Source organism: Bos indicus x Bos taurus, chromosome 25 (genome assembly GCF_003369695.1).
Source record: "Bos indicus x Bos taurus breed Angus x Brahman F1 hybrid chromosome 25, Bos_hybrid_MaternalHap_v2.0, whole genome shotgun sequence".
Taxonomy (NCBI): Eukaryota; Metazoa; Chordata; class Mammalia; order Artiodactyla; family Bovidae; genus Bos; species Bos indicus x Bos taurus.
This window is the reverse complement of record NC_040100.1, coordinates 32399017-32424586: the sequence shown is the minus strand read 5'-3', so window position 1 is coordinate 32424586 and position 25570 is coordinate 32399017. Positions and strand designations below refer to the sequence as shown.

At 47.5% G+C, this 25570-nt stretch overlaps 1 protein-coding gene across 1 annotated transcript in view; it reads right to left on the bottom strand.

Annotated features, from left to right (window-relative positions):
* The window catches only part of LOC113883389, a 140794-nt gene that overhangs the window by 67039 nt on the left and 48185 nt on the right, over positions 1-25570 (bottom strand). Inside the window, exons 20-29 of the mRNA XM_027527059.1 lie at positions 23453-23664; positions 21401-21589; positions 20837-20976; positions 19573-19735; positions 19379-19465; positions 14985-15122; positions 14770-14889; positions 13306-13398; positions 8890-9107; positions 6824-7017 (exon numbers count right to left, since the gene is read on the bottom strand). Coding sequence (XP_027382860.1) covers positions 6824-7017; positions 8890-9107; positions 13306-13398; positions 14770-14889; positions 14985-15122; positions 19379-19465; positions 19573-19735; positions 20837-20976; positions 21401-21589; positions 23453-23664 — 1554 coding nt within the window. The remainder of the gene's footprint in view (positions 1-6823; positions 7018-8889; positions 9108-13305; positions 13399-14769; positions 14890-14984; positions 15123-19378; positions 19466-19572; positions 19736-20836; positions 20977-21400; positions 21590-23452; positions 23665-25570) is intronic.

Here is a 25570-nt window from a genome sequence, read left to right as displayed (position 1 = left end):
GAGAGAGACGAAACATAATAACGACCGTCAAGAACAAAAGCGAAGGTATCATTATAGATACCTTAAAAAGATTATAATACATATAATAAACCACTACAAATATGGCTGACATCTTAGTTGAGATGGACAAATTCCTTGAAAAACAGAATTTACACAGAATGACTAGGATGAAATAGAAAATATACATAGATTTATAAATCTATTCATTTTCTAAAAAAAAAATTCCACAAAGAAAATTCCAGATGGCTTCCCTGGTAGCGTCCATCAGACAATTACAGGAGTGTTCACACCCATCTTGCACAAGCTCTTTCAGAAAACAGAAGGGAATAAAGTACTTCTCAACTTGTTTTATGAAGTTAGCGTACAAAGGGAAAAGATGCTTAACAGGGAAGAAAGTTAGCAGACGCCACTTTAACCAAGTGATCGAGACTGATGTCACCAAGAGCACAGGGACAAAGTGACACTCGGTGGCACGCTGCCAACAAGGCTTTTTTGAAAGTAGCCGTGTAAGGCAGCATCCGGCAAAGCCCACACGAGGGATATTCCACAAACCGACTGCCCTGCACCCTTTGAAATATGATCGTGAAAGAGAAAGAAATACAGAAGAACCAATGCAGAATAAGAGACCAAAGAAACAACACAACTAAATGTAGAGCACAATTCAGGATTTTCTTTTACTATAAGGGACATGACTGGGACATCCAGTGAAATTGCAATAAAGTCTGTAGCTAACAGCAACATATAAACGCTAATTTTCTGAGTTAAGAACTGTATTGAAGAATGTACGAGAATGTCTTTATTTTTTTGGAAATAAACACAACTATTTAGGGGTGAAGAACTATTACGTCTGAAGCTTATTAAAACACAGTTCAAGAATTTAAAAAATTTTAGGGACTTCCTTGGCAGTCTAGTGGTTAAAAACTCCATGCTTCCTTTGCAGGGGGTGTGGGTTTGATCCCTGGTTGGGGAACTAAGATCCCACATGATGTGCAATGTGGCCAAAAATAAAAAAATTTGTATGCAAATAATAATGTTCTATAGACACATATACATACAGGGAGACCAAAAAAGAGAATAAAAATGATAAAGCCATTGTGATAAATGTCAATAATTGGTGAAGCCAGGTAAAGAGCCTCTGGGATTCTTTGTAATCACTTTTCTGTAAGACTAAAATCATGTCAAAATAAAAAGTATTCGATGTAGCCACTTTGAAAAACAGTATAATTCAAAAAGTTAAAAATTGAACTACCAAGTGATCCAGCAAATTCACTTCTGGGTATTTATCTGAAGAAAATGAAAGCATTAATTAGAACAGATATATGCACCCCTACCTTCATTGCTAAATGAAATCATTCATTTCTAAATGAAATCTAGAATATATCCTTCATTACTAAAGGAAATCAGTCCTGAATTTTCATTGGAATGACTGATGCTGAAGCTGAAACTCCAATACTTTGGCCACCTGATGCGAAGAACTGACTCCTTAGAAAAGACCCTGATGCTGGGAACTATTGAAGGCAGGAGGAGAAGGGGACAACAGAGGATGAGATGGTTGGATGGCATCACCAACTCGATGGACATAAGTTTGAGCAAGCTCTGAGCTGGTGATGGACAGGGAAGCCTTGCCGCAGTTCATGGGGTCACAAAGAGTTGGACACGACTGAGTGACTGAACTGAACTGAACCTTCATTGCAACATTATTTACAATAGCCAAGACATGGAAGCAACCTAAGTGTCCATCGATAGATGAATGGATAAAGAAGATGCAGTATACACATACATAATGGAATACTACTCAATCAAAAAAGAATGAAATCTTGCCATTTTCAACAACATAAGGGTATTATGAAGGACAAATACTATAGATTTCACTTATATATAGAATCTTAAATAAGTGAGCAAACATAAAACAGAAAGAGTCAAAGATGCAGAGAACAGGCAGGTGGTTGCCACAGGGGAGGTGGGCCGGGGTAATAGGTAAGGGCTATTAAGAGCTACAAGTTTCCAGTTGCAAAATAAATGAGTCATGGGTATAAAATGTACAGAATGGGAAACACAGCCGATAACTATGTGATATCTTTGTATGGTAACATATCCTAACTAGACTCATCCTGGTGATCAGTTTGAAACATACAGAAGTATCCAGTCACCATATTGTGTAACAGGAACTAAGAGTGTTGCAGGTCAATTACATTTCAAAAACAAACTCTTAAAAAATGAGATTATTCCATAATTGGTGCTGGGAAAATCGGACAGCTACATGTAAAAGAATGAAAGGAGAACATTCTCTAACACCACGTACAAAAATAAACTCAACGTGGATTAAAGACCTAAATATAAGACCAGAAACCATAAAACTCCTAGAGGAAAACATAGGCAGAACACTCTGGCATAAATCGTAGCAATATTTTTTTGAGTCTGTCTCCTAAAGCAAAGGAAAATAAAAGCAAAAATAAACAAATGGACTCTAATTAAACTTGAAAGCTTTTGCACAGCAAATGAAACCATCACCAAAACAAAAAGACAACCTACTGAATGGGAGATAATGTTTGTAAATGATACGACCAATAAAAGGTTAATATCCAAAGTACATAAACAGCTCACATAATTCAACATCAAGAAAAGGCCACACAATCTGAGTAAAAAATGGAGAGATGACCTGAGTAGACATTTTTCCAAAGAGGACATGCAGGTTGGCCAATAGGCACATGAAAAGATGCTCAACATCATTAACCATCAGAATAATACAAATTAAAACCATAATGGATATCATCTCACATCTGGCAGAATGGCTATCATCAAAATAATAATAATAATAAATGTTGGCAAGCATGTGGAGAAAAAGGAACCCTTGTGTACTGCTGATGGAAATGTAAATTGGTGCAGCCGTTATGGAAATCAGTATGAAGGTTTCTCAAAAATTAAAAATAGAACAACCATATGAACCAGCAGTTCCACTCCTGGGTATATATCCAAAAAGAAAATATTAATTCAAAAAGATATATGTATCCCAATGCTCATAGCAGTGTTATTTACAATGGCCAAGATATGAAAGCAATTCATCCATCAACAGACAAATGCATTAAGAAGACATAATACACACACACACACACACACACACACGAATACTACTCAGCCATAAAAAGGAATGAAATTTTGCCATTTCCTACAATATAGATGGACTTGAAGGGTATTATGCTAAGTGAAATAAGTCAGCCAGAAAAAGACAAACACTGTATATCACCTATATGTGGAATCTAAAAAATAAAACAAACTAGTGAATTTAATAGAAAAGAAAAACAGACTTACGGATATACAGAACAAACCGGTGGTCACCAAGGGGGAGAGGGAAGTGGGATGGAGGATTAAGAGGTAAAAACCATTATGTACAAAGTAAAAAAGCTACAGGGATATACCATGTATCATGGGGAATATAGTCAATATTTTATAATAACTTCTAATGGAGCATAACCCTTAAATTGTGAGTCACTATGTTGTTCAACATGTAACTTATATGCTGCTGCTGCTGCTGCTGCTAAGTCGCTTCAGTCGTGTCCGACTCTGTGCGACCCCATAGACGGCAGCCCACCAGGCTTCTCCGTCCCTGGGATTCTCCAGGCAAGAACACTGGAGTGGGTTGCCATTTCTTTCTCCAATGCATGAAAGTGAAAAGTCAAAGTGAAGTCGCTCAGTTGTGTCTGACTCTTAGCGATCCCATGGACTGCAGCCTACCAGGCTCCTCCATCCATGGGATTTTCCGGGCAACAGTACTGGAGTGGGGTGCCATTGCCTTCTCCCTGTAACTTATATAATATACATCAACTATGCTATGCTATGCTAAGTCACTTCAGTCGTGTCCGACTCTGTGCGACCCCATAGACGGCAGCCCACCAGGCTCCCCCGTCCCTAGGATTCTCCAGGCAAGAACACTGGAGTGGGCTGCCATTTCCTTCTCCAATGCATGAAAGTGAAAAGTGAAAGTGAAGTCGCTCAGTCGTGTCCAACTCTTAGCGACCCCATGGATTGCAGCCTAGCAGGCTCCTCCGTCCATGTGATTTTCCAAGCAAGAGTACTGGGGTGGGATGCAATTGCCTTCTCCGACATCAACTATGCTTCAATTTAAAAAAGGTCACATTTATGATTATCAGAGGTGGGGGATGGGGTATTGGATGAAGGCAATCAAAATGTACATGCTTCTTGGAGGGAATATAAATTGGTGCAGCCACTGTGCAGTTTTGAGCCAGGATGGAGGTTCTTCAAAAAACTAAAAACAGAATTACCATATGCTCCAGCAATCCCACTCCTGGGCATATATCCGGACAAACCTATAATTCAAAAAGACACACGCACCCCTAAGCTCACAGCAGCACTGTTCACAAGAGCCAAGACGTGGGAACAGCCTACATGTCCACTGACAGATGGATGGAGAAAGAAGACGTGGTGCACATACAACGGAATACTACTCAGCCATAAAAAGAACAAAATAACGTCATCTGCAGCAACACGGATGCAACCAGAGACTACCATGCTAAATGAAGTCAGTCAGAAAGAGAGAGACAAATACCAAATGATACCACTTATGTGTTGTATCTAAAATATGACACATGTGAACCTATCCATGAAACAGACATGACTTAGCAACTGAACAACAGCCATGGCAAAACAGAAAGAGAATCACAGTCACAGAGTGAAGAACGGATCTGTGGTTGTCAGGGGAGGGGGCTGGAAGAGGGGTGGAGCGGGACCTTGGGGTTAGCAGAGATGAGTTTTTATATAAAGGACAGATAAACAACAAGCTCCTACTGATATATCACATAACATCATGATGATTATAACATCATATTAGGATGATTATAACATATTATGATGATTATATGAATAGTGATTACAATATATCACTGTTATATATTCACTATCCTATGATAAGCCATAAAGGGAAAGGACATAAGAAAAAGAACGTATATATAACTGAATCACTTTGCTGTACAGCAGTAATTAACAACATTGTGAATCAACTATAAAACATTTTTTAAAAGGTTTGAACTTCCAGTTATAGGATAAAGAGGTACTAGGAATGTAATATGCATGCTCAGTCACTGAGTCCTGTCTGACTCTTTGAGACCCCATGGACTGCAGCCTGCCAGGCTCACTGTCCATGGGATTTCCCAGGCAAGAATACTGGAGTGGGTTGCCATTTCCTCCCACAGAAGAATGTAATATACAATATGATAAATATAATTAACATTGCTCTATGTCATATATGAAAATTAAGAGTATAAAATCCTAAGAGTTCTCACCATAAGAAATTTTCTTTTTCTTTAATTTCGTGTCTAAATGAGATGACAGATGTTCAGTAAACCTACTGTGATTATCAGTTCCTAATGTATGTAAGTCAAATCACAATGCTGTACACAAACTAATATCGTGCTACATGACAATTATATTTCAATAAAACTGGAAGAAAAACAAATTGTTAGAGGGACTTCCCTGGTGGTCCAGGGTTAATAAACTGCTTTCCAGAGCAGGGGATGTGGGTTTGACCCCTGGTTGGTGAACTATTCATTGGAAGGACTGATGCTGAAGCTGAAGCTCCAATACTTTGGCCACATGATTTGATGAGTCAACTCATTGGAAAATACCCTGATGCTGGGAAAGATTGAAGGCAGGAGGAAAAGGGGGCGACAGAGGACGAGATGGTTGGATGGCATCACCAACTCAATGGAAATGAGTTTGAGCAAGCTCCAGGCGTTGGTGATGGACAGAGAAGCCTGGCTGCAGTCCATGGGATCACAAAGAGTTGGACACGACTGAGTGACTGAACTGAACGGGTGAACTAAGATCCCACATGCTGAGGGGCAACTAAGCCCATGTCCCACAACTAGAAAGCCCATATGGCATAAATGAAGGGCCCACATGCCACAACGAAGACCTAGCACAGCCAAAAGATAAAACAAGTGTTAGAAGGGAACACTGCACTCAGCCCTGCTTCCTGGATATTTCCAATATCATTAGTGTGTTAAGGCTCTGACAAGTCCTGTACAAGGTAGCCTGTTTAGTTTGGTTTTCAATTTTAAAAACGTGTTGCATAATAAAAAAAAAGTAAGATGTACAAAGAAATCATGGAATATTCATACGATGGACTACAATGGAGAAATGACATTTGCTACTTGTGACAATATGGATTAATCTCAAAACACAACAAAACCAGTTTGTACTCCAACCTCCAAAAAGAAAATTACTCAGTCCCACGTGTCTCATTCAGTCACTCCCTCTGTTTAGTATTTAGACAGCAGAAGATTCATTTTGAAAGTGTTACTCTGAAAGTGTTAGTCTGAAAGTGTTACTCGCTCAGGCGTGTCCAACTCTTTGGTGACTCCATGGACTACCATCTGCTAGCAGCCCCGTCTGTGGAGTTCTCCAGGCAAGAATACTGGAGTGGGTTGCCATTCTCTTCTCCGGTGGATCTTTCCAACGCAGGGATCGAACTCCAGTCTCCTGCATTGCAGGCAAATTCTTTACCCTCTGAGCCACCAGGGAAGCCCGAAGAATACTGGAGTGGGTTGTCATTTCCTCCTCCAGGGGATCTTCCTGACCCAGGGTTCGAACCCATGTAACTGGAGTCTCCTGCACTGGCAGGCAGATTCTGTACCAGCTGAGCCCCTAGCGAAGCCCAAGGTACTAACTGCTGACCAAAGAGCATCACGAGTGTGTGTGATGCTGGAACAGAGCATCTGTGGACTTGAGTATGTGTAGGATTTCATCTACATGGAGGATCCACAGAGGGTGCTCGCCCACAATCCCACAGTGCTCCCCAGGCTCTCACCCTCTCTGAGCACCTCCTTCTGCTTCAGCACCCCCACAAGGGTCAGAAGACGGGGCAGGGCTGTCCAGGCGGCCACTGTGTGCTGGGCTTGGGTCCGCAGGGTCAGGACCCGGCCTCCTCTCCGAGCCTCGGAGGCCTTGAGGAAGAGCTGCACTGTGCTCTGGTCCAGCAGGGCTTTGGAAAACAGCCAGATCCTAGGAAGGAAAGTGATGGGGCGTGGAAAACATCAGCAGCTATCTCTGCAGCAAATGGTGTTTTTCCCCTTCAAGTAAGCCAGTCTGGCCGTACGAATTTCTGAACCCCACGTTCAGACCCATCATGGGATCGCCTTCCTGGGCCCTCAGCTCGCAGGGATGCAGTGTAACAGAGGGCTCAGATCACGGGCTTTGAGGTCAGTCAAATGGGAGGCTGAATCCCAGGACTGCTGCCCACTCACTGTGGGGCTCTGCACAAGGACACGACTCCCTGAACCTCAGTTTCTTCTTCTGTAAAGAGGAGGAAAGCATCGAACTACTGATGCTGAACTGACATTGCTAATGAGTTATCAGTCTATGTTATTACGGCGGGGGACAAGGGACAAAACAGTCCCAGGAAGCCTGCTCTTAAAATTCCTGGAGAATCGGGGCAGGTGACATGGTGCCAATCACCCACGTGTTTTTTTTGTTGTTGTTTGGGTTTTTTCTTTTCTTGACTCAAGTCACGTAAGGCTTCCCAGGTGGCGCTAGTGGTAAAGAACCCAGCTGCCAATGCAGGAACTACAGGAGACATGAATTTGATGTCTCAATAGGGAAGATCCCCTGGAGGAGGGCGTGGCAACACACTCCAGTATTCTTGCCTGGAGAATCCCATGGACAGTGGAGCCTGGCAGGCTATAATCCATGGGGTCGCAAAGAGTCGGACATGACTAAAGTGACCTAGCACACACGAAGCATGTAAGAACTTACTTTCCTGACTAGGGATCGAACCCATGCCCCCTACATTGGAAGTGCAGTCTCAACCACTGGACGACCAGGGAAGTCCCACATGGTAAGCTCTATATATGACATCATGGTAGTTGCTTTCCATGGGAATACCAAGACCAGGGACAAGATCAGCCATGCTTTGCTTGGTGCACACTCACACAGGTGTGAGTGTGTGTGTGTGTGTGTTTCCCTAAGGAAAGGCACTATTTACAAATAATGCCATTGTTTGGTTTCTTACTTTGCCCTGGCTGTTAGGAAGCTCAGAGTCAAATCATCAGCTCCACTCTAGAAAAAGGCACGCATTTCGCTTACTGATGCCACATTGATCATCTTCCCATTTTTCCTTCCCTTCACCCGAACTTCCTCATGTATTTTTTTTTTTTTTTTGAAACCCAGAATAAGATTTGGCAAGCTGTGGGCCAAAACCAGCCCACCTGTATAGTAAATAAAGTTTTATCAGAACTTGGCCACTTGCGTTGATTTACATGTTGTCTACGATGCTTTTGTACTACAATCGCAGAATACCTGCCACAGAGAGCGTGTGGCCCGCAGATCCAAAAATATTTACCATCCTGTCCTTTCCTGAAAGTTGGCTAGTTCTTGACCTAGAACAATGTACATTTTCATAATCTACCTCAAACCCTTTGAAGTTTGGGAATAAAGCTTCCCAGGTGGCTAGGCAGTAAAGAACCTGCCTGCCAATGCAGGAGACACGGGTTCAATCTCTAGTCCAGGAAGATCCCCAAGAGGATGAAATGGCAACCCATTCCAATATTCCTGCCTGGGAAATCCCACGGACAGAGGATCCTGGCAGGCTATAGTTCACTGGGTCATAAAAGAATCAGACATAACTTAGCAACTTAACAACAACTGTGAATGCTGTTATAACTAAAAAAGAAAGGAAAATAGATCAAAGTGGAAAATTGAATGTTTCCTCCCTTCTACCTCCTCAAGCCTTAAACTCAAGAATGGCACGGATGGTCCCACCCCATTCAGCGATGGTCCCAGAGGGCACTTCTGGGTGATGATTTCCCATCTCCCAGGACTTCAGCCCTTCAACCTCAGAGGCCCCCTCCCTCCTTGAAGCCACCTGGGGATGCTCACCTGGCTGGGGCGACCTTGCTGGAGAGCTGCAGCTGAACAGCCCTGGGGGCTCTGAGGACCTCCTGGTGTAGGAGGACACTCATACCCCAGCCCCGGGTGTTCCTCCGGCTGTCCTGTCTCGCACTGGCCTCCAGCAGAACCAGCTCCTCGCCAGACACGTGCACAGACAGGGAGCCGTTGACGCTGCGCTCTCTGTAGCGCGCGGCAGCCGCCTGCACCTGCGGGGAAAGAGGACAGCGTTCAGAAGCAGCGGTGTTGGGGGTTCTTCCCTCATGCTCCAGTAGTTAAGAATCCACCTTGCAATGCAGGGGACAAACTAAGATCCCACATGCCACAGAGCAACTTAGCGTGCGAGCCACAACTATTGAGCCCTTGCGGCTCAAGTAGAGGATCCGCATGTTGCAAAGAAAGATCTCCCATGACACGAGGAAGATACCACATGCCACAACTAAGACCCAACAGAGCCATGTAATAAATAAATACACACTTTTATAAAACAGTAGAAGTGAAAGCGTTAGCCACTCGGTCATGTCCGACTCTTTGCGACCCTATAGACTGTAGTCTGCCAAGTAACTCTGTCCATGGGATTCTCCAGGCAAGACTACTGGAGTGGGAAGCTATTCCCTTCTCCAGAAGATCTTCTCAACCTAGGGATCAAACCTGGCTCTGCCTGCATTACAGGCAGATGCTTTACCATCTGAGCCACCAGAGGAACCCCTCTTTTTTATTTTCATAAAAGATACTATTAAAAAAAAAAGGCAGAGGAAGGACAGGAAGGGTCTGTGGGAGCTGGGTATGCAGGAGGGCCTCTTCTTCCAGGAAGTCTTCCCGAGTCACACCAGCACTGAGCATCACCAAACACAGTGGACAGCAAATACTCAGGAAGAGAAATAAGACAGAGGGAAGATCAGGTGGAAGCCTTCCCTGACCCCAGCTCCTTGCACAGGAACAGGATCACCTTGTCCTTCCCACTACCTAGGAGGTGGGATTTTTGTCTTACAAATGGAGAAACTGAGGCTCAGAGACTCACATATTCAACCTGGGCCTGCCTGGCTCTAAAACTCATGCTTGTGCCTGAAATAGGGCTGCTGTGGGGAGCAGAAGACCCTGGGCAATTCAGTTACAGAAAAGGATGCTCACAGTGCCCCTTGGGGCCCAGAGAACCGCTAGAAGCTCTGGAGGTCAAAGGGGAGAATGTCTGGTGCATAAGGAGGGGCCACACTTGGGGTGAGTTCCTTGGTGGCTCAGAGGGTAAAGCATCTGCCTGCAAGGCAGGAGACCTGTATTCGATTTCTAGGTTGGGAAGATCCCCTGGAGAAGGCAATCGCAACCCACTCCAGTATTCTTGCCTGGAAAATCCCATGGACAGAGGAGCCTGGTGCAGGCTACAGTCCATGGGGTCACAGAGAGTCGAACATGACTGAACGACTTCACTTTTGCACCTGGGGTGAGGTTGGAGCAAAGGCCTGACCAGGCCCCCAGAATGATGTGGGGAGGAGTAGGGTGCGAGCAGCGAGGCCCACTCTTCCACCAACTCTGTAGGATCTGAAGCCCACATCCTGATCTGGGCTTCGGTTCCCCCACTACAGGGTAGAAACTGGCCTGGCCCAGTCTGCACATTACAGTCGCATGGGGAGCTTTTACAAGTATGCCTGGCCTCTCGCTACTTGAATTGATAGACAGCAGTGTATCCCATACAATGCAACAGTATTCGGTGATAAAAGGAAATGAGCTATTAAGCCATGAAAAGACACAAAGGAATTGTAACAGCACATTCTAAATGAAACAAACCAATCTTTCACTTCAAGGTTACAAACTGAATGATTCCAACTGTATGATGTTCCAGGGGAAAAGGTAAAACTAAAAATACAGAAAATGATAACTGGTGGCCAGAGGGTAAGAGAGGGGGAAGGAGGAACAGAGGGCTCGCAGAGGATCTTTAGGGCAGTGAAACTACTGTAAGCTGATTTATGACATTACGCACTTGGCAAAGCGCACAGAATGAATGGCACAAGGAGAGAACCTTAAAGTAAATGATGCACTTTAGTTCATAATGAATTAATATTGGTCCCTCCATTTTAACAAAGGTACCACACTAAGGCAAGATGTTTGGCTTATTTTTTAAACATTCTCCTTTTATCTGTTTATTTTTCTATTTTGGCCAAGCCATGCAGCATGCAGGATCTCAGACCCCAGCCAGGGATCGAACCGGCACCCCACAGCAGTGGAAGCACCGTCCACCACTGGGCCACCAGGGAAGTCCCACAAGATGTCGATAAGTGGGAAAACCGTGTGGAGAACAGGGGTCTGTGAGAGCTCTCCGTACTTTCTGCCCAATTTTCCTGTAAACCTAAAACTGCTGTAAAAACTGAGATTTATTAATTTTTTAAAAGAGTGCCTGGGATGCCCTAACCAATCAACTCAGCATCTCCAGGCTGCAGTCCAGGTATGTTCTGTTAATAAAACTGCCCCCACCGGCTTCTAACGTGCAGCTGAGGCTGGGAACTTCCAGGGTACACCGTGTCTTCTCTGATTGACTCTGTGGGCCCGAGAGGTCTTGTGGAGCATGCATTCTCAACAGGGGCAATATCGCTTTAAATGCATAATTGGTTCTTGTGAGAGGGCTTTGGTTAAAAAAAATAACTTCTTATACAAGGCCCAGATATGCATCCACACATAACAGAAATACAGGACATGTGTGGACTTAAATTTTCATAGAGGGGACAATTAGGGGAAAAGTGCCCAACAAGCCTCCTTGGTCAGGGATGCAGTAATGAAAATTAGGTTGAGAAACATCAGTGAAAAGATACCTGATGTTTTGGGGGAGATGGGTTTGAGAAGGCTGGGTTCCTGTCGCCCAGGCCCAGCCCTCATTCAAACACAGAGATAATGTGAGCAAAGGCTCCTGCTGTTTTAAAAAGTAATAATATACTCAATACTCTTAATGGCCTATGTGGGAAGAGAACATTAAAAAAGAGTGGAGATATATATATACATATATGAAGTGAAAGTCGCTCATTTGTGTCCAGCTCTTTGCGACTCCATGGACTATACAGTCCATGGAATTCTCCAGGCCACAATACTGGACTGGGTAGCTGTTCCCTTCTCCAGGGGATCTTCCCAACCTATATAACTAAATATATAGTATTTAGTATAACTAAATCACTTCGCTGTACATCTGAAACTAATACAACATTGTAAATCAACTATACTCTTAATTTTTAAAAAAGTAATAATAAAGCTTGAATCCATTAGGTGACCCAGCACCCAAGGTTCCAGCAGGACTCCTCCTCCCTCACCATGAGTGCTGGGGCCACACTGGGCTCCACGTCCAGCCTGCCTGGGTGCCCATCCAAGACCCTCCACTTATGTGCTCCATGACCTTCCACAGGGCTCATTGCCTCTCTGTGCCTCAGAGTCTCATCTGCAAAATGCCAATCAGCAGCACCACGAGGCATCCATGAGATGATCCACATCAAGGGCTGAGACCAGAGCCTGGCACACGGCAAACATTCAAGGGCCATCAGCTCCCGTTATAACTGACTTCGGCGATGGCACATCTTCCAGTCTGACAGGTGCCATGATTTTATACACCTCAAAAGTGAAAAGGCTGCTGATGAGACAATGAACCAGTGTGGGTCTGAAGACACATCCTGATTTCAGAGATACCAACACATGCGAAAACACGCCTCTGAGACCGTTCAGCTTCCATTCTTCAGAGCCCTTCTGGGGTTCTGAGCCCTCCCCTCAAGTTGTCAAAACCCACAGGCACAGGACTGAGGCCACAGCAGGCATTTAAAAATTGCTATTGAATTCTGGTCCTCATCGCAGTGGGGGTTACCCACCTACACCTCCATGTCCCCAGCCCGCAGCCTAATTCCTGTGTACATGGCATACTCTCAAAGTAACCAAGGTGGGGGGCTTTCTATGGAGCTGACCCTGGGGGAGCAAAGCACAGCCCTCCCACCTGCACACCTCTCCCTGCCTCTTCCTTTCCCTGGAGAATGAAACCCTATGTGTTTCTACCCCACACTGGGCAAAATGCTCTGGGATCTAAAAAGCCATTCTGAAGGCTCATACAGTTTCTTCCAGACCCAATCACAGGGCAGGGTTTTGAGGACAATTCTGCCTCTCTCCATTTTCAAGGGTGAAATGTGATCCTTTCACCCTCCAGGGAGCTGAAAACCCTTCTTGCCTGGACAATCACTTCCAAATGACGGATTTGGAAATCTCCTTCCCATCTGTTCTTGATTCTGGAGGGGCTGTCTGGCTAAGCTTAGCATCGTGGTGTGGCCTTCCCCCTGCTCCCTCCCCTCCATCCTCCCTTCCTTCCGCCCCATCTCCCAGCAAGCTGGCTGCTCAAAGACAATACTTGGCAGGTAACTGAGGTCATCCCGAAGGGACTACCATCTGTACCTGCAAGTCTGGAGGAAACATGGGTCCACGGGGACGTCTGAGCTGGAAGGAAACCACCGAATGGGAGTCAGATCCGTTCAGCTGGACCAAGACCTGTTGGGAGGGGGACGTAGAAAAGGGTGAGGGGGTCAGAGGGAGCAAAGAGTGAGATGCAGAACCCAAGAAGGCGGCTGGCTGGGCACTGAGGAGGGACAGGTCATCCCAGAGGTGTCCCAAACCCAGGCCCCACAGCAGACGCCTGAAGCCACCATCCTTTCAGGACAGTTCTCAGCCTAAATCTTATGGAGACTGCCTTACCTGGAAGCTTGAGAAGTGAGGCCCCAGACACGGGGCTGAGAGGACAGCTCTCGGACTGCAGACCACATCCTCCCCCTGCCACGGTGTCTGCTCATGCCTCCTGTGTTCACGGATGCCATTTTTTTGACCCTGACTATGAACCAGGAGAAGGCAGTGGCACCCCACTCCAGTACTCTTGCCTGGAAAATCCCATGGGTGGAGGAGCCTGGTAGGCTGCAGTCCATGGGGTCGCTAAGAGTCGGACATGACTGAGCGACTTCACTTTCACTTTTCACTTTCATGCATTGGAGAAGGAAATGGCAACCCACGCCAGTGTTCTTGCCTGGAGAATCCCAGGGACGGGGGAGCCATGTGGGCTGCCGTCTATGGGGTCGCACGGGGTCGGACACGACTGAAGCTACTTGGCAGCAGCATGAACCAGGCACTGGGAAGCTGGTTTTACAATCATCATCTTATTCAATCATCACCCCTGCTCTCACAGGCTGGTATTACTATCCTTCTTCACAGGAGGAAAAACTGATGCTCAGAGAGGTTGAATAATTTACCCAAGCAAGTCAACAGTGGAGCTAGGATTTGAACCTGAAAGCTCCTTGGAGATGGGAACAGAAACATTCATCTGTGCAGTCCCAGTACATCGCACAGAGCCTCTCATGCAGCAGAGACACTATCTATATATGGTGAATTAATGAATATACCCACAGTGGCTGCTATATATTCACCAAAATGCACTTCCTTTCTCTCTAGGACATACAGCTAAAACTACATTTCTCAGCCTCCCTTGCAGCTGGGGGAGGGTCAAGTGATGAGTTCCCACCAGTGGAATTACTTATGCGCCTGACCAACGAAAACCTCCTGCAAAATTCTCACCCTCTTTCTCTGCATCTAGCCAGCTGGGGCAGAGCCACAGGGTGGTGGGAGCCTGGGTCCCTGAGTGAGTGTGTGGAGTAGACCCACAATGAAGTGTGACATGACTGCAGAATAAACTTTCACAGTAAAGCAAACTTTTGTCACAGTGGTGCACCCTGATTCATCATATGCACGCTGCCCAAATAAAGCCTGTGCTCTCAGCTTGCCAGGGCCACCCTGCCACTTCCCATACAGGACACCCGCATGCTAACATTAAATCCCCTCCTCTCCCAGCTAGGAGGCAGAACTCAGTCTTCTGACCTGGGACGTGACGTTGCGGTTGATGGTAGCTCGTGCATCCACACCACAGTCAAATGCTCCCTCGTGACTCTGTCTGAAGACAACGTCCCCGTCCACATTCAGGGCTTGGGGGAACCTCAGCTAGGAAAGAACAGACAGGACCTTTCACTCTCGCCAACAGTCGAGCTCTGCTTGGAGGTCACCAACCAGCATTTGCCCAGCCCAGGGATGGGTACCTGGAAGGAGTGAGCCACGCCCAGGGCCAGGTTATGCCAGACTTCACCATGCCGTGATCTGTCATGATGCAGAGCCTTCAGATGCAGCAAGACTTTCTGGTTGACTTTCAGAGTGGCCTCAACACCTCTGTTCTTAGCCTGTACGAGAACCGACGGCCCTGAGAGAGGGGACTCCGCATCTCTGAATGCCTGCAAAGGCCACCCTCGGAACCCAGCAATCAAAGTGGTCCCAAGATTGATGGGTGAAAGCAGTCTGCACTGCGCCAGTCACAGGAAAGAAAGCGGGGCAGGTGCACAGGGGGGTCTCTGATGTGTATGGTAAACTCCAGCGCCCACAGGTGGGGCGAGCAGGGTAGGCTTGAGGGCCTGTGTCTCATTCACAAGGGTGATTGTTCTAGGCACTGCTGCAGTTGTAACACTCAGCATGGTGCAGGTGCATAGTAGGTGCTCAACAAATATCTAGATGAATGCAGAATCACTAGTTGTAGTTATAGCCTGAAACCCCAAAGGCAATGCCATGCTAAGTAGAAGAATGTTTAATTTCTGGCAGGCAGAAAAATACCCACCTTCCCCAAAATGTCCATGTCCTGAACCCTGAACTCTGGGAATCTGTTACCTTACAGGGCAAAAGAGATTTTACAATTAAGGATCTTGAGATGGGCAGATTATCCTGGATTATCCAATGAGCTGATCACAAGGCTTTTTTGGTTTGTGTTGGGTTTTTTTTTTTTTTTTTTTTGGTCAAATAGCACGTGAGATCTTAGTTCCCTGACCAGGTATTGAACCTGCACCGTCTGCAGTGAAAACATGGAGTCTTAACCATTGGACTTCCCGGGAAGCCTCAAGGATTCATATAAGAGGGAGACAAGAGAGTCACAGTCAGAGAGAGGAAGATGCTACTCTGCTACCTTTGAAAACAGAGAAAGGGACCATAAATCAAGACACATGGGTGGTTTTTAGAAGTTAGAAAAGGCAAAAAAAAAAAAAAAGGATTCTCCCCTGGAACTTCTAGAAAGAATGCAATCCTGGAAACATGTTGATTTCAGCCAAGTGAAACCCATTTTTTATTTCAGATCTCAAGAAATGTAAGATAAATTTGCTGTGTTAAGCCGCTAAGTTTGTGGCAATTTATTATAGCAGCAACAGGAAATACATACACAGAGTTAATCACTTATTCACTCAACAACCAATTCGCTTCTGCCACACGCTAAGTACAAGCAGCAGGCTGCCATCTTTTCCCACCTGTGCTGCCTGAGAAGTTAAACAATGTCTTGCCACTAGAATTTTATCATTGGTGAACATCTCTCAAAGAATACACTGCTTTATTTCAGAGCCAGGATGGAGGAGGAAGAAACAAAGGTCCCAGAGAAGTGAAAAATGTGTGTCATTAAACAAAGATATGGTTTTAAAACCCTGGAGAAGGAAATGGCACCCTACTCCAGTATTCTTGCCTGGAAAATCCCATGGACAGAGGAGCCTGGCAGGCTACAGTCCGTGGGGTCACAAAGAGTTGGACATGACTGAGTACACAGAGTTTTAGAAAAAAACAGTCAAATTAAATTAAATTAAAGGATCCCCACCTACTTGGTTCTAGCCTGTTGGTGTCAGGTGGGGTTTCAGGCCCAGTGGGTCAGATCTTCCAATTTTTTATAATTAGAAGCAGAGATCTGGGTTTTATTCCAAATCTTCTGATTTAAACGTTGACACTTTCTTTTCTTTAGTTTAAATGCTAAGCAGGCCAAACAAAACACATCTGCAGACTGGATTTGGCCCATTCGCCATTTTGCAATCTCCGGTTTAGAAAACAGGACACACCACCGGGAAACATTTGTGCAGGTGTTCTGGGCCGTCATCTTGCCCATGGCTTCCCCTCAGGACCTCCAACTCCCAAACCTGGGGGCTGCTCATGGCCCAGTTTGACAGGCAGGGGAGTGAGGCCCCAGAAACACAGGTCTCTCTCCACGTATAGCAGCTGGCCTAGCTCCAGCCCCAGACCTGTGGACATCCCCAAGGGAGGAACCACCACTGTCTTCCTTCTCCAGGGCCCGGCACACAGCAGGTGCTCAATACATGCTTGCTGGAGAATGGGATCATCTCTTGGAGCGTCTTTTCCTAGAGGGGTCAGGAAGGAGACTTGGATGAGGGCCTATAGCTATGTTGTAAGTACTCGAGATTGTACCCAAGTACAATCTTGGAAGGACTGATGCTGCAGCTGAAACTCCAATACTTTGGCCACCTGATGCACAAAGCTGACTCACTAAAAAAGATGCTGATGCTGGGAAATACTGAAGGCAAAAGGAGAAGGGGGTGATAGAGGATGAAATGGTTGGATGGCATCACTGACTCAATGGACATGAGTTTGAGTAAACTCCAGGAGACAGTGAAGGACAGAGGAGCCTGGCATGCTGCCGTCCATGGGGTCACAAAGAGTCAGCCATGACTTAGCAACTGCACAACAAGTACTCAAGAAAGATCACTGTACTCCATTTCGATCCTCATAACACTGCGTAAGAGATGAGGGTTGCTGTCTCCACTGCACAGAAGAGGAAACTGAGATCCAGAGACACAAGATGACTTGCTAAGGGCACACAGGCAAAAACGAGTTTCACTCCTAGAAGACAAATGCCAAGACCCTCTAAGTCAGGGGTTAAAAACTACAGACTGGGGGAAAAAAAAACAACAAAACTGGCCAGCCTGATTTTGCAAATCTAGTTGTTTTGGCTGCTATAACAGAAATGCCACAGACTGCATGACTCAAACACCAGAAATTTTACATCTCACCGTTCTGGAGACCGGAAGTCCAAAACCAAGGTGCCAGCATGGACGGGTTCTGGTGAGAAACCTCTTGCTGGTTTGCAGATGGCTATTTTCTCATTGTGTCTTCAGATGGTGGAGAGAAAGCTCAGCTCTGATCCTCTTTTTGGAAGGACACTAATCTTATCATTAAGATTAATCACTTCATGGCAAATAGATGGGAAAAAACGGAAACAGTGACAGACTTTATTTTCTTGGGCTCCAAAATCACTGCACACAGCGACTACAGCCATAAAATTAAAAGATACTAGCTCCTTAGAAGAAAGCTGTATGACAAACCTAGACAGTGTATTAAAAAGCAGAGACACCACTTTGCCAACAAATGTCCGTAGAGTTAAAGGTATGGTTTTTCAAGTAGTCATGTATGGATGTGATAGTCGGACCATAAAGAAGGCTGAGTACAGAAGAATTGATGCTTTTGAACTGTGGTGCTGGAGAAGACTCTTGAGGGTCTCTTGGACTGCAAGTAGATAAACCAGTCCATCTTAGAAATCAAACCTGAATATTCATTGGAAGGACTGATGCTGAAGCTCCAATACTTTGGCCACCTGATGCAAAGAGCTGACTCATTGGAAAAACCCTGATGCTGGGAAAGATTGAGAGCAGGAGGAGAAGGGGGCAACAGAGGATGAGACAGCTGGATGGCATCACCAACTCAATGGACATGAGATTGAGCAAACTCTGGGAGATAATGAAGGAAGGGAAACTTGGCGGGCTGCAGTCCATGGGATGGTAAAGAGTCGGACATGACTGAGCGCTGAGCAACTGAACAACAATCTTATCATAAGGGCTCCACCCTCATGACCTTGATTACCCAAAGCCCGCACTTCCAAATGCCATCACATTAGAGCTTCAACATATGAATCTGGGGAAGTGGGTGGTTACACAAACATTCAGCCCACAGCAAACGTTTTATCAGAACACAGTTGTGCCCATTCATTTGTGTGTTTCCTACAATGTTTGTGAGCTACAAAGGCAGAGATGAGTAGTTGCAACACTGGCTGTATGACCTGCAAAGGCTACAATAGTTACCATCTGGTCCTTCAGAGAAAAACTTGATCAACCCCTGCTCTAAATTAGGTATGTAATGCATTTTTCTTTCTTTTTTTAAAATTGTGGTCGCACCACGCAGCATGTGGAACTTCCCCAACCAGGAATTGAACCTGTGCCCGTTGCACTGGAAGCACAGTCTTAACCACTGGACCGCCAGGGGAGTCCTAGAATGGACTTTCAACAGCACCCGCCAACAGCTGTTCATTTAAGCACTGACTGTGCGCCAGGCCTTGTGGCTCTCAGGATAAAAAGGCAGACGCGTCCCAATCACGGTCTCGGACTAGCACAGGGTCCGGGCTGGGGTCTTTCTCCCAAGAGAAGAGGTGAGGGTTTTTAAGTAAGGGGGCGACAATGACTACGCTGGCGTGTTGAAAAACTCCCTCAGGCTCTCAAGTAGATTGAATTAGGCAGACAGCAGAATAGAAAACTCAGGCCGGAATTCTCCGTTTGTTTCGTCCAGTTGAGAGAAGATGGCAACCTGAACCGGGGACCACCGGGGTGAAAAGAGCTCTGGGGTCCTCACTTACCACGTGCCGATTCCACAAAACCATGCACCCGTCCAAGCTCCTGGGGATGGCCCTGCCGTCGTACGGGTGGGTCAGGCCCGCGCAGACCTGGGAGGGACAACCACACACATGCACACGTGTGTGCACACACACACACACACAGATGGGTCAGAGGCAGATGGAACCCTCCCCGTTGAACCCTGGAGTCCACTCACATAGGGGTGCCCGGCCTGGTAGCCCAGGACCACGGTCTGCAGGGTCTCCTCCTGGGCACCGAGGACCACCCTGGTCTCCAAGGAGTAACGCTGGTGCCGCCTGTCAGCCGTGAAGGTCTCCTGCAGGAGGATGCGCTGCGGGAGGGGCACAGTCCAGGGGTGCCTGTCGTGGAGAGTGGGGAACAGGCCGAAAGCATTAAAGCGGCTGGCAGGGTCAGAGGACATCTGTGCCCCAGGGGCCTGTCACTGTCTTGCAGAGTTGAGACTTTGTTACAGGGGACTAGCCTGGTGGTCCAGTGGTTAAGAATCCACCTTCCAAAGCATGGGATGTGGGTTTGATCCCTGGTCAGGAAACTAAGATCCCACACGCTGCGTAGCAACTAAGCCCTCACATTCCAACTGCTGAGCCCGCATGCCACAACTAGAAAGAAGCTTGAGCAATGCAACTAGAGAAGCCTGCGCACTGCAACAAAGATCCTGTGTGCCTCAGCTAAGACCTGATGCAGCCAAATAAATGTTTTTTAAAAAAAGACTTTGTCTATGTGCATGCGTGCGAAGTCCCTTCAGTCGTGTCTGACTCTTTGCAACCCTATGGACTGTGGCCTGCCAGGCACCTCTGTCCATGGGATTCTCCGGGCAAGAATACTGGAGCGGATTGCCATTTCCCTTCTCCAGGGGATCTTCCAGACCCAGGGATGAAACCCGGGTCTCCTGCATCTCCTGTACTGCAGGCAGATTCTTTACCATCTGAGCCACTAGGGAAAACCTGGCACACAGTAGGTGCTCAATAAATATAAATGAGATTAAAAAATGGATGAGACCTTGGCAAATGCAGTGGCTGTTAGTTTTGGGTTACTGCTGCTGTTCTGACAGTAGATGGCTAAGGACCCCCAGCTGGTCAGCGCACAGCCTAGACTTCAGGCTGGGTCTTCTGACTCCAACCCTGTGCTGTTCACCCCCCAACAAAGAACAGGCTTTTCAACCAGCTGTGCCTCCAGGAACTGAAATGGTTCCCCCAGAGCAGCTTTCAGCCTGGGGTGATGAGACTGTTTTTCGTGCCCACCTCAGCACACTAATGAAAGGGGGTGAGGGACGTGGGGGCTTTCAGGGAGAGGGCTTGTCTCCGAACTCTGGGTTCTGTCTGGGCCCCTCCAGGCCACATGGCACACCCCACTCCCTGGTGACCCTCCACACTGGAGAACAGGAGACCCAGGCAAGCACCACACCTCGGGGGAAGCAGACTGGGGGAAGGAGCCACACATACCGAAGGGAGAAGGTTCCCTGCTTCCGGTACAAGCTCCTGTCTTGAACCAGCTCCTCCAGTATGCCCTCTAGCTGCAGGCCCTCAGGATGGCCCCTGGCACCGGTCCCCAGAACCGTCAGCAATACATGACTCTTCCATGGCTGCAATGAGGACCAGGCTGATGCGGAGGGATGTCCAGAGGGTCCAAGCTGCAAAACATCCTGCCCTGGGGGTCTCCAGGGGCAGCCCCCACTGCCCACTCATCACCCCAGGAATGACCACCGAGAAGGGCTGATCAAATGGGCTGCAGCCTCCACACCATCAGACCTCAAGGTTACACAGGCACGCCGCTATGGCAAGACCTCACCAGGGGCCCAGGAGGAATGAAGCACTTGGATGTCCAGTACCAGGTGGCCAACCTTTGCTTTGCAGTCAGCGCTAGTATGGCTGGGGTCCATTTTATAGATAAAGAAACTGAGGCTCAGGGAGGCTTATAGGCCAAACTAGTAGCCTTCCCCATCCCAGATACGGGATTCAGGGTCTCTCGATGGCAAAGTCTCCAGCACAGGCCACCTGGACCCTTACCTGCTCCGTGTGCCTGTAGGCTGCCGTTAGGTTCAGCTCCCGCTGGGGGCCCTTCAACCAGCAGCGCAGGATCTTACGGTCTTGGCTGTTCTCAGCATGAATCTCGCTCTGCACCGCTTCGCTCCAGGCTGATTCTATTTCACTCCGGCTGCTAAAGAGGCTCTGTGCCAAGGCTGTCACCGTGGAAACCTGCAATGAGGATGAAGAGGCTGACCAAAGCCTTTGCACACCCTATTTCCTCCTCTTGGGAGTCCCTTTCTCTCAGTCCCACTTGGTGAATTCCTATTCATCCTTCAAAACCCCTCCAATGCCATTCCTGAAGGGCACACAAGGGAACAGAGGGGTAGCCTTCTCTCCCTGCATCACTGTCATGGTTTTCAGAGCCATGGGAGGAGCTAGGTGTTCTTTGGGCTTGTACTGGGGCTGAGGGAAGTAGAACTCTTTAGCCTTGTGCTGAGCTGTGTACCCAGCCCACTGCCCTTTGCACAAGCCCCTCTAGGAACACCAACCCCCTCTAGGAACAACAAGCCTCTGCCTTGTGCCCTGCTGGCCTCTGTCCCTTGTTCATACAGTTCCCTCAGGGGACTCATAAGGAGAGGTAATGGGGCCAAGACGGAGTTTGGGAATTACCAAACCTCCTGCCAAATACTATAACTACCCAAGACCTTACCCCATGCATCACTGACCTCAGGTCACCCCCAGAACCTACGGGCCCCATTTCAGCAAATGGCACCTGCTTCTACACAACTTTGTTGCTGTTCAGTAGCTCAGTTGTGTCCGACTCTTTGTGACCCCACAGACTGCAGCACGCCAGGCTTCTCTGTCCTACACTATCTCCTGGAGCTAGCTCAAACTCATGTCCATTGAGTTGGTGATGCCATCCAACCGTCCCATCCTCTGGTGCCCCTTCACCTCCTGCCTTCAATCCTTCCCAGCGTCAGGGTGTTTTCCAATGAGTCAGCTCTTCGAATCAGGTGGCCAAAGGATTGGAGCTTCAGCTTCAGTCCTTCCAATGAATATGTAGGGTTGATTTCCTTTAGGATGGACTGCTTTGATCTCCTTGATGTCCAAAAGACTCTCAAAGAGTCTTCTCCAGCACCGCAGTTTGAAAGCATCAACTCAGCACTCAGCCTTCTTTATGGTTCAACTCTTACATCCGTACATGACTACTCGAAAAACCATAGCTGTACAACTGCTTGAGCCAAAAACCTGGGGTCATTTGTCTCTTCCTCACTTCCCCAAACCAATCCATAAGCAAGTCAGTCATCTACACCTTCAAGTAAGTTCTGCAATCTGAACACCTGCCTCTGCTGTCTTCTCCCAGGCCAGGCCACCATCACGCCCCTGGGCTGGGTCACCTGCAGGAGCAGGCCTGCCGACCCCTCCTTACATCCTGTCCTGGCTTTATCTGTCACACAGCTGCCCTCTCAAGGTCCCTAACCTTGCTGGGAGTCACTTGCTCCTTCTGAGTCCACCCTGGTGCCACCTGGCCCCTGCCTCGAGGGGAGCATGCTGTCCCCAGACATGTCCACCAAGCTGCCTCCTCCTGAGCCCAAGTGAGGCCTGGACCACCCCTCCCCTATGTCCAACACAGGGAGAGGCTTGATGTACCAGGTTCCCACGTGTGACACCATGGAAATCCTTCTCTGGTTGCTTTCCTTCCAAACTCTGCTATGCTGCTTCACTTGGCAGGCGGTATAAAACTGACCTTCATCCTCAAAGTTTTCATTCTGCGTTTTGGCAAAAGCCTCCTATCTATTTGTTTCCAAGGTACCAGCTCAACCTACTTTCATATTTTACTGTATCAGCTGCTAAGCAAGAACATGAGACATTGAGGTTTATTTTGCGGTCCACTCTCCCAAATTCCGTTGGCAACTAACTCTGAAGAGTGTCAATACTGAGTGAACCAGACCTCACGCATCTGGGACCCAGTATGGAAAACCCCCGAACCTCAGTTTTAACCCTTTGCTCACAAGATTTAAACCACAAGACATCAGCCTCCCTGGCCGCTGGTGAAGAGGGTGGGCAGGGGGCGTGGCTGAGCATGCGCACCCGGAGGTAAGTGGTAGCCGGGGTGTAGACGTGGATCTTGCCCTGCCTCTGGAGGCCCTGGCCCCTGCAGGCCACGTTCATCACCAAATTCTTGAGGGTCCAGGCCTTGCCCAGCGTCAGCTCCAACACAGTCTGGAACATGGCTCGGTTAGGCCAGTAGAGCCTGTGAGCCATGGAGACCATCAGCCAGGGACTATTCAGGTTCAAGGCTCCTGCGACAGGCAGAGAACAAGAAAGTAGTTATCTCCAGGGCAAGAAGGGGGCTTCTGGTAGGCAGCAAGAGACCCCTGTAGAGTCATCACGGTCACTGCAGAGCACATCTCATAACTGGGAATGACTGGGGATAGAACATAAGGGAACCTTCTGCTGCTGCTGCTGCTGCATCGCTTCAATCGTGTCCGACTCTGTGCGACCCCACAGATGGCAGCCCACCAGGCTCCTCTGTCCCTGGGATTCTCCAGGCAAGAATAACCTTCTAGAATGACTCTAATGCTCTGAATTTTGACAGGAGCTCAGGTTTCACAGATCGGTGCACCAGTCAAAACTCATCAACTGGTACCCGGGAGATGTTGGCATTTCACCTTAGTAAATGATACCATACTGAAATGTCTAGGGGTGAGATGGACCGTGGTCTACAACTTAATTTGACCTGTTACCAACAAATAAGACAGATGGCTAAGTGGACAGATAGGTAACAAGAGAGGTGGAGTACAGTGTTAATAGTAGAATCCACACTGAGAACATGTAGGTGTTCCCTGCAGCAGTCTTTGCACGTTTCTGTATGTCTGAAATGTTTTCAGGAAGATATGTTAGAAGAAACGCTAGGAAAGTTGGAGAGGGGGCACTGGAGTGAGGTGATCAAGAGCATGGCCTTTACTCTTGCAAGCTATGTGACCTCTTTGAGCCTGTGCTTCCCTCATCTGTAAAATGCGTACAATAGTACCAATCACTGTGTCTTGGGACAGAGGAAGCATCTACTCAGAAGAGTAAAGATCAGTCATCACCATCATCAAAAAGCTGACATTCTACATAGCACGTTACCCCTCCACAGGGAACTAAAAGCAGTCACTGGACCCCTCTCATACTTTGTAATAAATCTCCCACTCGCTCAAGGGCTAGTTCAGTAAATATTGCTCCAGACTCTCGGAACGTGGCAGTGAACAGGAGGCATAGTTGCTGCCTTGATGGAACTCGCGGTCTGGGGGCAGTGGTGGGGGAGAAATCCTGAATAAACATATGAGACCTGTGCTATGCTGTGCTTAGTTGCTCAGTCCTGTCTGATTCTTTGGACTGCAACCCCATGGACTGTAGCTTGCCAGGCTCCTCTTTCCGAGGGGATTCTCCAGGCAATAATACTGGAGTGGGTTGCCATGCCCTCCTCCAGGGGATCTTCCCAACCCAGGGGTCGAACCCAGGTCTCTCGCCTTGCAGGCATATTGTTTACCATCTGAGCCACCAGGGAAGACCTATCTAGGAGGAAAATGCTGAGTGCTAGGAAGGAAAAGAAAGAGGGAGTTAGACCAAGGTTAGGAGGATCAGAGAAGACTCCCATGAACAGGACCCTTGAGCTCAACCCTGAATGAGAGGCAGTGGAGTCTGTCAAAGAGAGGGCGCACTCCCCCACCTCCTAGTGGAGATAGGAGATTCACTATGTGGGGAAACTGAGGCTGAGAGGCCAGGATTCAGGGGGGCCCAGCAGAGCAAGGGTAGAGGGCGAGCTGCCAAGTTGAGAACAGGGAGATATTGAGTAGAGTGTAGTCAGGTGCCCTGACCTGAGGTACCAGTTCCACAGGAGATGGGGAGATTGCTCCACAGAAGAACAGAGTGACTGAAAAACAATGGTCCACAGATACGGGGCCCAGGGTCCTCAGGGAGAGCCAGGACCCCACCCAACAGGGAAGTCCATCAGTCAACAAGAGCACCCCCACTCATACATACATCAGTTCAGTTGCTCAGTCGTGTCCGACTCTTTGTGACCCCATGAATTTCAGCACACCAGGCCTCCCTGTCCATCACCAACTCCTGGAGTTCACTCAAACTCACGTTGATTTACATACATATATACAAATTAAATACTACTCAGCCATGAAAAAGAATGACATAATTCCATTTGCAGCT